Below are 17,281 nucleotides of genomic sequence, written 5' to 3'. Positions count from 1 at the left end.
CATCCTTCAGAACACTATATGTCATATTCTAATTTATGTAAGTAAAATTTTGGATTATATAGTTTGTGGTGACAGGCTTTAGGATAATTCTTTAAGTTATATTTTCCTACCTTCCACACTTAAATGTTTCATTTTTGTCTGAGTAAACCCTTATCTTCACCACAAAAAGGCCTGCTTCCATGCCATTTCTGAGAATTTGCCCCTTAATCTTTAGGAAACAGCTTTCCTCATTTTTCATTTCTTTATTTTCGTTAACTCCAGCACTTACAGTAGATTCAGAAATTATTCAGACACCTTCACTTTCTGCACACACTTTACTGTGTTATAAATGTAATTTTAAATGAATACATTTACCATTTTTACCCATGAAGTGTTCCCTCAAAAACTCAAAAATGGAAGAGGTTTGAAACCACCAGGACGTTTCCTATAGTTGGCCATCTGGCTAAACAGAGTAACCAGGCAAGAAGGGCCTTGATCAGGAAGATGACCAAAAGACCAATAAGTACTCTAACAGAGCTTCAGAAGTCATCTGCTGAGATGAGAGAACCTGTCAGAAGGGCAGCCATCTTAGCAGCACTCCACCAATTAAGCATTTATGGTATATTGACTAAACAGAAGCCACTCTTGAGTAAAACTTTGTCAACCAGCCTTTAAAGGACTCTGAAAACATGATGAAAAAGATTCTTTGGTCTCATGAAAAAAACTGAACTCTTTGAGCAGAACTCCAAGCCCTCTATCTAGCTAAAACTAGGTACTGCTCATCATTTGCCTAACCCCATCCCTATAAGGAAGTATGGTGGCGGCACCTTCATGCTATGGAGGATTCTAATGGCAGGGACAAAGGAAACTTATTAGAATTGGGAAAAGAATGAATGAATCCAAATACAGAGAGGAGCTTTAAGAAAACCTGCTTCAGTGTGCACACAACCTCAGACTGGAGTGAAGATTCACCTTTCTGTACAACAATGACCCAAAGCATGCAGCCAGGACAATGCTGGAGTGGCTTTAGGACAAGAGCTCAGACAGTAACTGCTGTCAAAAGCAAAGTACTGAATTCTGACTCTGAATAAAGGAGAGATTTCAGTTTATGATTTTAAATAACCCTGCAGACCTTTTTGAAAGTGTGTTTTCACTTTGTCATTTTTGGTTTCTGATTGTAGACTAATGAGAAAACATGGCAAATTAATCCATTTAAAATTAAATCAACAACAGAATAAAATGTGCAAAAAGTGAAGGGGTCAGAATACTTTTTAAATTCCCTATATGTATGTGTATTCAACCAGATACACTTAACCTAATACTGTAATGCTGACAGCCATATCAGACTGCATTTGATTTAAATTAAGGTGACCACGGAGCGTAGATGCTGTAAAAGTGTCTTGTGTAAGGATTGTTGACATTTTTCCTATAACATCTCATTTTGCCGTATTTTGAGATTGTGTGACCACTAAATAATGAGTTAGGAGGGAAAGTCATAACATATGGACATCCTGCCATTTCTCCATAGTGTGAACCAAGGAATTAACTAATTTCATCCGATCCTTCTTAATTCACCCTCTCATGAGCATGAGTCACTTAACAAGAGCTGTACCAGCAGCTTATTTGTCTTTGTTTAAGAGATACAGTACATGTCACATTAATGCCTCCAGTCTTTTACCACACAGACTTTGGTCCAATTGGTGTCAGATTTTAATGGAACAGATGTGTAAGTAATATTTTTCAAGGTTTGCTGCAGGAGTAAATGTATCTTGAAAGAAGCAATGAACGCCTAATAGAGCTGAATAATGATTTCAGTCTGAAAGTTGAAGGGCCTAATTAACCCAGTCAAAGAAAACAGTAAAGCCAGAACAGCACTCCTGTAGCATCACTTTATTTGCTTTTTTTCTTATTTTAGTGTGTGTATATGGGTGTGTTTACTCAGGAGATATAAAAAAATATGCAGTTTTACTTATAAGTCTATTTCATAAGTTTACATTTTGGACATGAATAGACGCCAGAAGCAAAAAAAGATGCGTTGAGCCATTGAAGGTCTGTAGCTTTTGGAGAATAATTCAAAACTCTGCTCTACTGGTGGACAAAGATATGTCCAAGTAGGACATTCAAGAAAGAAATCACAACAGACCTTCTTAGTAGTTACAGTGGTGTGAAAAACTATTTGAACCCTTCCTGATTTCTTATTCTTTTGCATGTTTGTCACACAAAATGTTTCTGATCATCAAACACATTTAACCATTAGTCAAATATAACACAAGTAAACACAAAATGCAGTTTTTAAATGATGGTTTTATTATTTAGGGAGAAAAAAAATCCAAACCTACATGGCCCTGTGTGAAAAAGTAATTGCCCCTTGAACCTAATAACTGGTTGGGCCACCCTTAGCAGCAATAACTACAATCAAGTGTTTGCGATAACTTGCAATGAGTTTTTTACAGCGCTCTGGAGGAATTTTGGCCCACTCATCTTTGCAGAATTGTTGTAATTCAGCTTTATTTGAGGGTTTTCTAGCATGAACCGCCATTTTAAGGTCATGCCATAGCATCTCAATTGGATTCAGGTCAGGACTTTGACTAGGCCACTCCAAAGTTTTCATTTTGTTTTTCTTCAGCCATTCAGAGGTGGATTTGCTGGTGTGTTTTGGGTCATTGTCCTGTTGCAGCACCCAAGATCGCTTCAGCTTGAGTTGACGAACAGATGGCCGGACATTCTCCTTCAGGATTTTTTGGTAGACAGTAGAATTCATGGTTCCATCTATATCACAACAAGCCTTCCAGATTCTGAAGCGGCAAAACAACCCCAGACCATCACACTACCACCACCATATTTTATTGTTGGTATGATGTTCTTTTCTGAAATGCTGTGTTCCTTTTACGCCAGATGTAACGGGACATTTGCCTTCCAAAAAGTTCTACTTTTGTCTCATCAGTCCACAAGGTATTTTCCCAAAAGTCTTGGCAATCATTGAGATGTTTCTTAGCAAAATTGAGACGAGCCCTAATGTTCTTTTTGCTTAACAGTGGTTTCGTCTTGGAAATCTGCCATGCAGGCCGTTTTTGCCCAGTCTCTTTCTTATGGTGGAGTGATGAACACTGACCTTAATTGAGGCAAGTTTGGCCTGCAGTTCTTTAGACGTTGTCCTGGGGTCTTTTGTGACCTCTCGGATGAGTCGTCTGTGCACTCTTGGGGTAATTTTGGTCGGCCGGCCACTCCTGGGAAGGTTCACCACTGTTCCATGTTTTTGTCATTTGTGGATAATGGATCTCACTGTGGTTCGCTGGAGTCCCAAAGCTTTAGAAATGGCTTTATAACCTTTACCAGACTGATAGATCTCAGTTACTTCTGTTCTCATTTGTTCCTGAATTTCTTTGGATCTTGGCATGATGTCTAGCTTTTGAGGTGCTTTTGGTCTACTTCTCTGTGTCAGGCAGCTCCTATTTAAGTGATTTCTTGATTGAAACAGGTGTGGCAGTAATCAGGCCTGGGGGTGGCTACGGGAATTGAACTCAGGTGTGATATACCACAGTTAGGTTATTTTTTGACAAGGGGGCAATTACTTTTTCACACAGGGCCATGTAGGTTTGGATTTTTTTCTCCCTAAATAATAAAAACCATCATTTAAAAACTGCATTTTGTGTTTACTTGTGTTATATTTGACTAATGGTTAAATGTGTTTGATGATCAGAAACATTTTGTGTGACAAACATGCAAAAGAATAAGAAATCAGGAAGGGGGCAAATAGTTTTGCACACCACTGTATGTTAAAGTACAGTTACCAAAATCCACTGCAAGGCCAAGAATTTCAAGAGGATAGAATTGTCAATAACATTGTCACCCAACAGAAATAAAACATCTTCTGCCACCAAGATGACAAATTGTGCTCAGGCTGCTGTCAGGACAGGAGCAGTAATGTTGTTATGTAGCAAAACTATTATTGCTAACATACCTATACAGTAGAGACTATAAAAATGTAAGGCACCTATTCACAAAAAGTAATAAACATTTTTACAAAAATCTGAAAGAGACAATTAGAATGACAACAATGCAAAAGCATTCAAAATGTAGAGGTACAGTGCAATGAAGTGCAAATGTACATCTTACAGCCTGCTCCAGTCCCAAGCACAGCAATGTGAAATTAAGCCTAAACAGTTCTAAGGTGTTGTGTGAAGGAGAGGAGTTTATAAAAAGTGTGTGTGGGTCAGTAGACTGTATGCTCAGTAAGTAGGCCGGTTATTGTATAACAAGCACTTTGGAAAGGAACATACTGAGAAGCAAGACACAAACACATGTGGAGCAAATACATGTAGGAAACTGTAGTCAGACCAGGAGTTTAGATTGGATCTTACAAGCAATTAGAAGATAGCAGGAAGTGAAAAGCTGAGAAAATATAGCGAGGTACACAATACAGTATATTTCTTGATTTGATACTCTCATGAAAATGAAATGAGGGTCCTCATTTATGAAGCACAAAACTCCATGCACAAAAAGAGGTTCAGAATGTGCATATGCAACTTCCCATGCAAACATCATAAAAGAGAAGTTAACTCGAAAGCTTAATACTTAACGGCCACCGTGACCCATGAATACACAACATTTCGGAGAAACTGGGAAATAAGGAAAACCTTGTTCAAGTAAGGAAATGCAAAACAGCTAAATGTCAATTCACACGCACAATAAATCACCAAACCACTTTTATTATGTGCATTGACATGACAAACATGTTACACCTCAAAAACAATGAATATGATGCACCGGCTGAATTTTAGTTCCAGTGGTGGTTTGTAATGCCAGGTGTAGGTGCACCACCCCCTTCTAAATGTTTAAAAATTCTACTTAAAATGAATTAGGTAATGTGAAATAATCATGAAATAAATTGTTTTTTTTTGTTAGATGTGCCTGGTGTCAGCGTATGTCAACATCCACTGAAAGTTCAGACTTGCATTTGTTTAATTTCAGTATACATACCTGTATTTCCTTTGTGATGGGTGCTGGCTAAACGAAAGTGAATGTAAGTCATTGATCTTTTGGCCAGCATGTGACCTGAGGCTGCCCTTTAATTGGTTGCTGTCAGATTTTTTCAGGGACGCAAATCTCTGCTCCCCAGACACTCCCACATTTATTGGCAGAGAACTAGCATTGTTTTAGATTTTTTTTAATATAATGTGATTCGAAAAACGTTAACACACTATTTTAAGTTCATGTCAATGGTTCACAGCTGACATCTACTATTAACGTAACTACAGGTGAGCGAGCGCGACTTTAGGGAGATGGAAATTTCAAGTGGAACTTCAGCAATCAGAGAAAATGTGGTTATTTCTTTAATGAAACACCCATTTATAATTCAAGAAGAAAAGAAGTTGAAGGAGAATTGACTGGACTGACCTGACTTAAGAATTCAGCAGCATGCAATTGATCGAGGACAACCTAACACACAGACATTTTCTTGCTCTTGTTATGACAGAGTTGACTAACTGGATGTGGTGTAAGGAATGCCTTTTTTTGCTTTCCTTGTTTGCTGTTTGTGGACACCAACGGAGGCATTAGACCTAAAACATATTTCTGAAAAATGCAAATGGCATGAAAGTAGGTGCAGTCATCTAGAGTAGTGTTTTTCAACCAGTGCGATGTAGCACAGTGATGTGCCATGGAAATAATAGTGTAGCACACTTGGGTCTGAACCTCAGAGGGACAAGCTTCACAGATGGTCAAGACCTGTCTGAGGAGGATAGGTCTACCTGGAGAAGCTGGCAAAAGCAGCTCCATAATCGCTATGTTGCAGAAACAGCATTTCAAGCAGTTCAGACGTTTGGCTGCTGGAGTTCGTCTACCCTGGGTGTGTGGTCTCCAGCGAGCTTCACAGCATTGGTGGAGTGTGGCTTTATGAGCTGCCACTGAAGCAGATAGGGTCAGGCAAAGGGGTGAAGCAGATTGGAGATGCCACCAAAGTGTTCACTAATTGCTGTTTCTGCCAACGCTGATCTCAGAGATGCATTTTACCAGCTTCTTCGGTAGTCCTGCCCCTTCAGGCATCTGAGCAATTGTATTAGAATTACTGTTTATGTGTTTGTGGCTAGTCAAACAGCGGTGTGCCTTGGGATGATTTTGGTTACAAAAAGTGTGCCACTACAGAAAAAAGAAAAGGTTGGGAAACCCTGATTTAGAGAATTGTATGAGGCTACATTTTTTGAAAGAATTAAAATTACTCAATTTCATCAGAAAGTAACTGAGAAATTTTCAGGTAAACAGAAAGGAAGGCAACATTTATGTTCGAGGTAAAACAGAAATCCTGATTTTAAAGGCAGAATAAGATTTAGAGTGGACTTGTCTTGTACTAGACCTACAGCACATGTTGGGGGTGAGTAATGTTAAAGATGTGGGGGTCTGTGGATACTCTTGATATATAAATGCACTGTAAAAAATAATGTGTTAAAATTACTTAAAAAAAATAAGGCAACAAATTACAAGCAATATTTTTGAGTAGATTTCATATACTGCACTATTGAGTAAACTTTATTTATTAATTTACTCAAATTTACCTAAAATAAATGAGTTTGATTAAATATAAGTAGTGGCAAAAATGGTTTTATTTTACTCCAATTTTCATTTGAATTACTGTACTCAAAAAAAAATGAGTAATAATGCAACGCTGGACAGTAATGACTGTATAACAAATACATGCTAAAATTCCATATGTTTATTTATTTTAACATACACAGATATTAAAATGGAAAATTAAATCAAATGTCTGAGGATAATTTTTACTGAATTACTGACATTTAAATGTCAATGAAAATTTTCTTTTCTTTTTTTAAACTTTCTTCAAAAAGTATATCTCAACCAAATAATGTCCCAGGAATTAGTGGTGAACAGGAAGGAAACGTAGAGAGTGAAAGAGTGAAATCCTGAGGCAGATGCCACTCTTCAAACACTTCCTGCATTTACGCCAACATATCTCCTTAAATGAATGGCCGCCTTTTCCATTACTTTTCAGTATGCGATAGTGTAAATCCGGAAATAAAATACGATGTAGAAAATTAAACATCGCTAAATAAATCACAGGGTTAAAAATTTACCAGAAAATACATTACCTATGTAGAACACTAATTAAATAAGAGGTCCAATAATACCGTGACGGTTAAGCAAACGTCTTTTTATGTTGTTTACAGGTCGTAGTTTAGGACAAACGCCATAGCGTTCTCAAACTTATTTCAAAGTGTTATTTTCTTTTTCTGTGTAAAATAAAAGTTTTAAACGCTATATATATGTATGTATATGAACATACGTAAATATCCGAGAAATGTGCTTGCTTTTTAAAGCAAACCGACGAGGTAGGTTGTTATAAAGACGCTACCTTACTCGCTATGTTTCCCACATGAAGGGAAAGGTTTCGTGAAAACAACTAATGCTTACATCTGTAACTATACAAAATTAAATACTAGTTATTCATTACGGAATTTAAATGCTTTATACTTACACGTTCGTAGTAAAATATCTCTTATTATGGATAAGTGTTACAGCTGAATGCGTTGTTGTAAAGACTAAGAAATCGATGTTACAGGAAATGCTGTGTCATTAAATTTAACTTAACTTAAATGTGTTCAATTCACAGTATAGTTTTTTACTTAGAATAAGTTATAAAAATGTTTACATTTTAAGTTAACATTATTTTTAATTTTTTATTGAATTAGAATTAAATAATCAATAAAAAAGGGTAAAACCCATTTTTATTAATTAAAGTAATGATTATTTTGCGTATAGTTACCTATTTTTTATTATTAGTTTTTACACATGCAAGATTTATTTTTTACGGGGGTTGATGCATGCCAAAATTAAGACTTACAATGCGGGCATCCTCCCATACTTGAATGCAAGAGGCAGGGTCTCGATGTGTCAGGAGCAGGGCAGCTCTACCAGCCAATGACGTTCTGCTGCATCGTGATTGCAAATATATGAGGTTGATTAGCATGCTCCATATATGGGTGTTTCAGGGTGGTGTTAGACACACATTCCTGTATGCATATTTACAAGATAATTGTGATTTATAAAGGATAAATTGAGTGGAAATGTGCGTGCACCAGGTTTTATAAATCTGATTTGATTTTTTGCTGTGTGCATATTTTTACACTCAAATTCACACAATGTTTTATAAATAAGTCTCTAAGACATATTACAATAGATTATTGTTTACAAGTTCACAATCTGAGATTGCCTTTTTGGTGACTTGAGCACGGTAACACCAGGGGCCTCATGCATAATGCCGTGCGTAGAATTCGCACTATAACATGATGCAAGCACAAAAGCCGTAATGTGCTTGCGCACAGAAAAATCCAGATGCAGGAATCTGTGCGTACTCCAACTTCCACGTTCTTCCTCTCCATAAATCCCGGTCAGCGTGAAAAGTAACGCACGTTCACGCGCCTGCTGTCCCGCCTCAATTCCTCCTAGAATTATGCCTCTTTGAATATGCAAATCCGTATAAATAGCCCTTAAGCTCAGCGTTCTGTGAAAAGACAATGGGAAAAGCATGGGGGAAAATATAAGAATTTCAGTGAATACCAAGTGGAGGCAAAGGAAAAACGTACTATTTGTTGATTTAAACAGTGGTATAATCAACAAAAGGAAGTTGATCGAGTGACATAGCGTTTCGGAGAAACTCGAAAGCTCAAGTTCACAAAGTCGCACAGTGCCAAAATAAAAAAGAAGTCACATATGAAAGTGGCCGTAAAAGGCGAGTTGTAGCCCACCGTCTGAGCTTATTAGGGTACAGACAAAAAAAAAATAGGCACACAGTGGGAAAAAAGCATGAAATGTCAACTTTAATCTCGAAATTTCCACTTTAATCACGTAGTTTATTTTGTCATTAAAGTCGAACATCATACACTTCATCTTAAAATCATTTAAATTTACTAGTTTCGCAAATCCCATCGTAACTAAAGTAGCATGTTAAATGCTTTGTTTTGTATTTGATCTTCAGTGTGCTCTATGTGTGTGAATCACTACGTGTTTCCGTTCTTTCTCTTTCTCCGACAGGACACAGAATCCATTACATTCGTGATATTACAGCTCTCTGAATAATTAAAATACTGAGATGTATACGTGATATAATTTTCATGATGATTGGAATGAAAGCATATTATTAAACATGGGAACACGATGGCACAGTGATTGTTCATGTCTCACACAAGATGCTGCTGCGTCATGCGCAACCTTCGGTGAAATAATTTATTGTAGCAGTACTGTCTCTTTCAAACGTACAAACCTCAAATTCCTGTCCTTAATTTTCTTTCCCCAAATACCCAATCACCACACAATCAGCTCTCTAAAAGACGTTAAGCCATCTGTAAGCTTACAATGACGATTCTTCAAAACTTTTAAGGGACATTGAAATATCTTCATATTACGTGTTTAATTATTCTATGCGTCTATCCTTCCAGTGTCGCGCCAGCCTCTGCAAATATACAGCGCAAAGCGGGAACAATATGTGAACTTGCAAGCGCTGTGGCACCGTGTCCCCACGTGTTTAATTATTAACAATACAGATTATTTAAATGAAGTTAAAGTTTTATCTGTATAATATAATCAATATATTTTGCTGCATTTCATCTTAAAAATGATATCGTCATCATATGTAAATACGCGCTTTATAAAGTGGCGCAGGTTGTGTAATATTATAACTGTAGTGCAAGTTTATAGTGGGGTAATTGTACTTATAAGTACAAACAGTTCTACAAGGAGCAATTCTATGAGTGCGTTTATAGTTCTTGAGATGTAGAGAAAAGCCAAGCAAAATGACAACTTTTATTGGCTAACTAAAAAGATTACAATATGCAAGCTTTCGAGGCAACTCAGGCCCCTTCTTCAGGCATCTTTACATCTTGCCTGAAGAAGGGGCCTGAGTTGCCTCGAAAGCTTGCATATTGTAATCTTTTTAGTTAGCCAATAAAAGGTGTCATTTTGCTTGGCTTTTCTCTACATTCATAATGGCTAACACGGTACAACAACCTAGTACTACAGTTCTTGAGATGAAACTGTTTCTGAACCGCGAGGTCCATACAGAAAAGGCTTTGAAACATTTTGCCGTGGCTGAGGCAGCATGTGCTTGATACTGTATACTGATAATTCTCTTCCCGATCAGCTGCTGCTGTGATTCCCCACTCAGATACAGTGATATAAATGCTCCAAGTGGTGCAATGAGAGAAATATGGAAAAAGATGATCCGCTGTGGCAACCCTTAAAGGGAGCAGCTGAAAGAAGAAAAAGAAGATGGTACAGTGAGAGTAACAATGCTAAAGCAGTTATAGTATTTGGAATACTCTGGCTATTCCCTTGGCCATTATATTGTTACAGGTTAATTACAATCAGATGCATTACACTAATAAACGATATGCAGTTAGTTTCAGTGTATTTATTAAGCTGCGTCAGGAATGTGGTTCTAAGAAATAAAGAGTAACCACACAGGAACAGTAGCACTGCTTCGACGCCTGCAAAACCGAGCGGAGAACTTGCGTATGACAGGGTACCGTGGAAAAGTGAGTGGCTTAACACCAAGTGTAGGTTTTATACATCGCAATTTGAACATGGAAATATACGTAACATTTCTGTGCCTATGCACCGTTTATACATGAGGCCCCAGGAATCAGGCTACACTGTTTATATTCTAATGCTTAATTTTAGTTTCATTTTACTTTTTCTATTTGTTGATAAGTCATGTACATGTATACATGACTCGCAACATCATGGGTGTCCAAGAGCAGTGGGTACTGTTTTTTATTCCTACCAAATCCTGCTTTTAATTGAATTTCAATATAAAGTGAATTTTGTGGCTTTTTTTTGGTATATTTTACTTTTATTCTGAATATTCAGAAACACCAAAAGTTTTCATTTGTTATACCACACACAAACACAGTAGGTTATATATACTGCAACAGTGTCCTGTTAATTCCACTGTTTCTCTCTCATTTGAAACAGATAAGGTTTAAAAATAGAGAGATCACAGCGGACTCTAATTATGTCAGAAAAAGGCACGCATTTCTGGTTTCACAGTTAAAAGTGCTTTTTTTGAGCAATAAGGCTACCTTTATCAAAATATAAGGATCTGTTGTATTGCAATGGCGCAGGCCAAGTTACATTAGCCAGGGATGAGTCACCAAAAGATTGACCTGGCATTATGTCATCAATAGCAGGAGTGCCTATAAAAACAGCGACTCAGCACAGTTGCACGTGCATTTTCCAACCATTGCAGCAAAAGCCAAGCACTCCTTTTAAGGATGGTGAGCCACCTCAGAGAGCCATGTAAAGAGCTAGGGAACAATCCATTACAGTGCTCGGTACTGATTTCTACATTGGTGTCAGAAATGGGACACGAAGAAGATCTACCGTCCAACTTAGCAAAGCGCTGAGTGCCTCGGAGACCTAAAACAAACCAGCTTGGCTTTTCCAAGGAGTTGCTGGATAGTCTTAAGGCTCAGATCTGTAATATCAAGTGCCTTTTGCAGCAGCAGTCCACGGATGGAGACAGCTGAGAGACTGACACTTCTGCAATTTCACCAGCTCTTCTACATCTGCTAAGGTCATTATCCCAGGTGCGCAGACACTGGCGTAGCTTCAGGCTCATGGAGCTGGGGAAACGTTTGGCAGATCGAGTTGCCAAGTGAGCTGTGAGAAGCAGGGCTGGTGGTAAAAATGCATAGGTAAAGGGCAAGGCAGATTGCAGAGGCATTGTGAAGTGACAGTGAAACGAGAGTCTCAAAAATAAGTTCCAGATATGGAATGGGGTTTGTCGGGCTGCATCTCCACACAAAAAGGTGCACCTGCTTGCCAATGGCTGACCAGCACTGAACAACCCTGCTGCACCAAACAAAAGCACTGCATTAAAAATCCTGGTTGTGCCACCTGTCACTGCAGCACACAACATCCCTGTTGTGCCATCTGACAACACAGCACTCCCAAACCCTGCTGATATGCCCTCAACACTGCCTGCACAACCAATGCAGGAGAGAAGAGCATCCTGCCATTTCGACGAGTTTGTGCGCAGTTTCAGTTGGAAGTGGACGCTGGGGACAGTGACTTTGAAGGGAGGGCTATGTAATGACTTTGGATGAGTCAACAAAAGGATGAGCTGGCATTACATCATCAGTTGCCACAGCACCTATAAAAACGGCATCTTTGCACAGTTATAAGTACTTTTCCAACTAATGTGGCCAAAGATGAGCAGTCTTTTCAAGCATAGAGAACTACCTCAAAGAGCCATGTAAAGAGCAGAGAATCCATCCATTGTGGTACTTGGCGCCAATGCTACAGTATTAAAAAAATCATAAGACTCTCAGGCAGGATCTTAAATGCTACTATTTAAAATAAGTTGCAGTTTTTTTTAATTGCTCAAGTGTTTTAAGCAGCATTGGTTGCAAGCAATTACGAGAAAACACTCAAAAGAAGGCGGCATCTTTGGGCATATCTTAATCTTTTTTTCTTTATCCTGTGGCACAGAGAAAAAATGTTTTTTTGTTTTATTTTCTTTTAATTATATAAATTAAGCATTTTAATGATGTTAGTGGTAGCTGAGTTATTACTTGTTAATTATTGGCTAAAGTTATAAATTAAACCACTGCCTCGGGTCATGCTCCCGAAGAGGCTAACCTTGGTGGGAAGGTCCAAGTTCAATGCTACCAAGTTTTCGCTCCATCCTTGAAGGGGGAGTGAGTTCGTCAATTTGAACTGAATTAAAGACACTTCTATTATTATATAACATCATATCATTATAGTAACCAGTTTATTGACTCGTTTAATTGCTTGCTTGTTTGTTTGTTTGTAAAGGCTTCTCATTTAAATAAAACTAAAACACATTTAAAAGACCAAGGCCGCTTTAAAGAGAAACCACGCCTCTTATTGCGTTAAGGCCCCTGAATGGCTTATTTTCATGATGTACGCCCAATGAATGGCTGATCATTGTACGATCATTGATTGGCTGGTAGAGATTTCCCTGAACTAGGGGAAAGGTTGTGTTCTGAAAAAATGAGAAAGTAGCTCGCTTTGAATTCGTTCAGTGTACTGTTTATTGCTCCGAACATAGCTGCAAATAATAGCCAATTGTAGAACAGTCTTAGGGGGGGCAAAAAAAAAAAAAAAAATGTCGGCTTCTAAAAAGTTAGTGGAATTATTCTATGACGTGGTTTCACCATACTCTTGGATTGGATTTGAGGTAAAACCGAAGCGTTTAAAATTGTTACGCTGTTATACGGGTGGCAGTGTCAGGTGTATGATATTGTTAGAATAACTTGGGAAGTCAAGCAAATCATACAATCAAATGTGTTTAGTAGTTTTTGTAATATGCATTTAGTTTTTTGTGTTATTTTGTTAATAATTATTGCTTTTGGGAGGGTCTTGTTTCCTTTTATATAATTAAAACGCATAAAGAAGTACGAACCCTATAGTAAGAATAATTTTATATTTAATTTCGCAATGCATGATTTTTTGGTAAATGTTTTTGCTCGTATTTTAAATGAAAAATGTATAAGATGTGTTTAACTGTCAATGCTATATTACGCTGTCTTTAAATAGAAAACCTTTAACAAAACATTCTGGAAAATTCAAATTATGCACGAACGCAGTCAACGATAAAAGAACTTGACATATAGTCAGTTTTACGCACTTTTTCAAAAGAATTATAAAGAAAACGTTCTTCAGGTCCTGACCTAACCACTCCCTGCGTGATGTTTGCAGTCTTATTGAAGGACTTCTCTCAGAGTTCCCGTTTTTCTTCATCGAAACAATAAGAAAACAATATCAGGTTGTTGGCTGTTCGACGTGGATCGTCCATCCTTTTTAAAAGTGTTCAAAATATAATGGAGTAGAGCAGTAGTTCCCAAACTCGGACCTGGGGACCCCCTGTGGCTGCAGATGTTTGTTCCAAACAGATTCATAATCGGTAGTAACAGTTTAATAATGGATCTCATTTAATTAGCTGGTGCTTTTTCTCTTCTCATTTTCCATTCAGAAAAGCACAGCAGTCTGATTTTTTTTTTTCCTTTTCATTTATAAGACATTTAAAAATGTTTTGTTGTAGCTTTACATGCTTAACTCTATTTCGTTGTTTTCCTATTCTTTTGCCTCTTTTCTGTGTAGTTTGCTCCCCTCATTGTATATTAATAATGACAATTAAAAACAAGGAGAGCAGACGTGTGGGCAATCAACACTGAAAAATGAAAGCCTACAACTACTTTAGCATCCGACTCGCTACTTCGTAAATAATGGATTCAATAATCAGAAAACCTGGAAAAGCAGAATTAAATATTTTTAAAAAGGAAAAAAAAAACATTATCCTATATAACTGCTTATTACACTTTAATAAAATTTACCAAACTTAGTTTTGTAATTTCTACATTGTCCCCAAGACAGAAACTAGGAAATATCAGCTCACTTAATTAGGCTAAAAACAGAAGTTGGTTGGAACAAAAACCTGCAGCCACAGGGATCCCCAGGACCGAGTTTAGGAACCACTGAAGTAGAGATTTGAAGGTGCCCAGGTTTCGAGTGTTTACAGAAACATCTTAACATACATGTACATAATTATAAAGTAACATTTTTGATCTGTCCTTCCAACCTCATTCATTCTTATTAAGTCTTCTTAAGATGAATATATTACACTTCTGTATTTACATCTCTAGTTGCTTCTGAAAGCTTATACACTCAGTACTTGTAATGCACAGGCCAATTTGCCTTGTAGTCTAAGAAAAAAAAAACAAAAAAAAAAACTTAGAAGCATGTTGTTTAGTCTAAGAAAAAAAAACAAAAAAAAAAACTTAGAAGCATGTTGTTCAGTTTAAATATAAATGGTTTTAATCTCTACTCTAGACAGCTTTTAATATGTCACAAGATCCTATATCATTCTCCTTGATCATCTATCTTCCAAACCTGCTTTATCCCGAGCAGCATTGTGGGGAAGCTGCAGCCTCTCCCAACAAACATAGGGCACAAGGCAGGAACAATCCCTGGACAGGGCACCAGTCTTCTTGATTATGTTATTTTCTTCTTGGAGACAGTGATGAGTTTATCTTTTCAATTCAAATTACAGTTGTGTGAAAAAGTAAGTATACACTCTGAAATGTTTTCCTTCATTAACATATGTGGACATATCAAGATTTAATCTTTATTTAAACAAAGGAGATGGGAATGGGGGGAAAAAAACAGAAAAATTTTTACTTTGTGATTTATTAGTCATCCAAAAATGAACAGATATGCCTGTGAAGGAGTCACATCTGCCAGTCTCTGACCACACAGTTTGCTTGTCCTTCACCAAATTTGAGTCCTTCTGCTTCTGTTTTCGTTTCAGTTGATCCATTCAATCAAAAGATCATGTCGTCTTTATTTAATCATGCGCTGGACTGCATACCTACAAAGTAGTGAAGTTTATATCTGTAAAGTGGTCTTCTTATTTAATATGTTACTCGTTTTAATACAACATGTACCTTTTTCTGGAACATAATTTTTTGGAAAATCAGTGTTTGAAAATTTTAAATGTACTCTCTCTTACTGACGCAGAAGACAATAAATAAACATGTAAGAAATAATTTATATATAAAGAAATCTGTGGTGCCCATGACTTTTTCTAAGCAAGTGGTAAAAACAAAACATTTAACTCTGTAGTCAAAACCTGAAAAAGCTAAATGAACTACAGGGACAAAAAGACTTTACTCAAAACTGAAACTACAGCTCATGGAAAGACCGTATATGCATGTTTTATTGTGGCTTACTGGATCATCAGAACTAGTCAGCCTCATGATGTAGCAGGGATTTTTTCTCTTACACTGTGCAAAAGAAGTAACCTTAATTGTATCTGACTAGAACATCAAAAAAAAAGATAGGAGCTATGCCATTTTATATTATACTTTTTGAAGACATTCAAAGCCTGGTTGTAGACATAAAAAGCCAGTTAATAATAAAAGTGCAAAACAGTCTTTGTCATGCTCAATAAACAATGGCCATGTGCAGTAAAGCACAACTTCTAACACATCTTCCATGTGAGACTTAGCAGGTACATATTCCAATGAAAATGCCACTGAGATGTAAGTAAGTTCTTGACAATGCTTTTCAAGCTGATAATATCATTAAGCCCAGTATAACAAGTTCATGTACACTAATTATCTGCTTATCTGTATTTTTAGTCTCTGGATAATTTACTAACTTTAGATCAGGTTTTGTAAATCACTTCTGTTTCAAGGTTCAGAATTAATTTTTGATGCAAAACTGTTTTCTACTGTTCAAATACTTGCTCAAGATAAGTCTAAGACTATGTCCACACTACCACAATATTGCAACTATTCCATTCCTGTAGCAAGCATTTATTAATCTCCCCATCAAGTGCTTTTGATAATCTTGCCACAATGTTTCATGTAAAATGCACATTTAAAATGTAACATGCAGCTAGATTAACTGTATTTCTAAAAGCGGTGCTGGGGTCATCGGATAGACTGTGTCAAAGACAATATCCTGGTAATCTTAATATTTTTTTTCTTTTTGTTTGTTTTTAGATCTTGTGTCGATATCGTAATGTCTGGAATATAGATGTGAGGCTGCGACCAGGATTTTTGGGTGGAGTCATGCAAGGAGCAGGTTTGGAAAGCATGATTGGGTCGTAGATTCACGTGTAGAATCAGATTTTTAGATAAGTACGTTGACATGATTGAGAAATAGCTGGTTATGTGTGATTCTGTCACTTCAGTCTTGAGGGATAAATCGCATAACATTCTCACGCTTACTTAATCCTATTCAGCAAAGAATATCTAGGGAAAATAAAATATGAAAACCCCACGAAGAAAGTGAATAACCTAAGAATTAAACCCTTGCAATAATGTGTAATTTTAAAATAATGGACATTTTCAGCAGAAGATGGAAAAAAAGAAGCACACACAAATTATATTGCTTTGTGCGTGCTGGCTGAGCCCAGCCATACAAAATACCACTGGTTTATCAAGGTGGGACAGGCAACTTGTGTGATTCATACCTTTCACATGTGCAATCACCTAAAAGCACCGATCTTGCCACAGTGAAAGTGATTGGGATGTTCAGGGAGAAAAACCACTTCAGGAGCAGCAGAAAAGTGCATGTGCAGCAACCACTTCATCATGGTATCACAAACGGCCAATTTAAACATACTTACGAGAGAGTGTTTAGCTTAACTACAGTCTGTGACAGCCCTAAGGATGATTCTTTATAGTGTTTCTCAGACAAGAAAAAATATACTAAAAAGTTCATCTGAACACATCCTTCATGTGAAACACAGTTGTATGCC

General features: G+C 37.1%; 1 protein-coding gene across 2 annotated transcripts in view; it reads left to right on the top strand.

Annotated features, from left to right (window-relative positions):
• Nucleotides 1-12,954: 12,954 nt before the first annotated feature.
• LOC120535709 (tyrosine-protein kinase STYK1-like) overlaps nucleotides 12,955-17,281 on the top strand; it is an 87,766-nt gene continuing 83,439 nt past the window's right edge. The window contains exons 1-2 of one of the 2 annotated variants that reach the window (XM_039763714.1): nucleotides 12,955-13,192; nucleotides 16,521-16,602. In XM_039763714.1, the coding sequence (XP_039619648.1) occupies nucleotides 13,121-13,192; nucleotides 16,521-16,602 (154 nt within the window). In that variant the 5' untranslated portion in view covers nucleotides 12,955-13,120. Of the gene's footprint in view, nucleotides 13,193-16,520; nucleotides 16,659-17,281 lie in introns of those variants that run through there. The other variant, XM_039763715.1, reaches the window with a different exon arrangement.

This window comes from Polypterus senegalus, chromosome 9 (genome assembly GCF_016835505.1).
Source record: "Polypterus senegalus isolate Bchr_013 chromosome 9, ASM1683550v1, whole genome shotgun sequence".
NCBI lineage: Eukaryota > Metazoa > Chordata > Cladistia > Polypteriformes > Polypteridae > Polypterus > Polypterus senegalus.
Note: the sequence above shows the minus strand (reverse complement) of the source record. Positions and strands in the feature narration are given on the sequence as shown.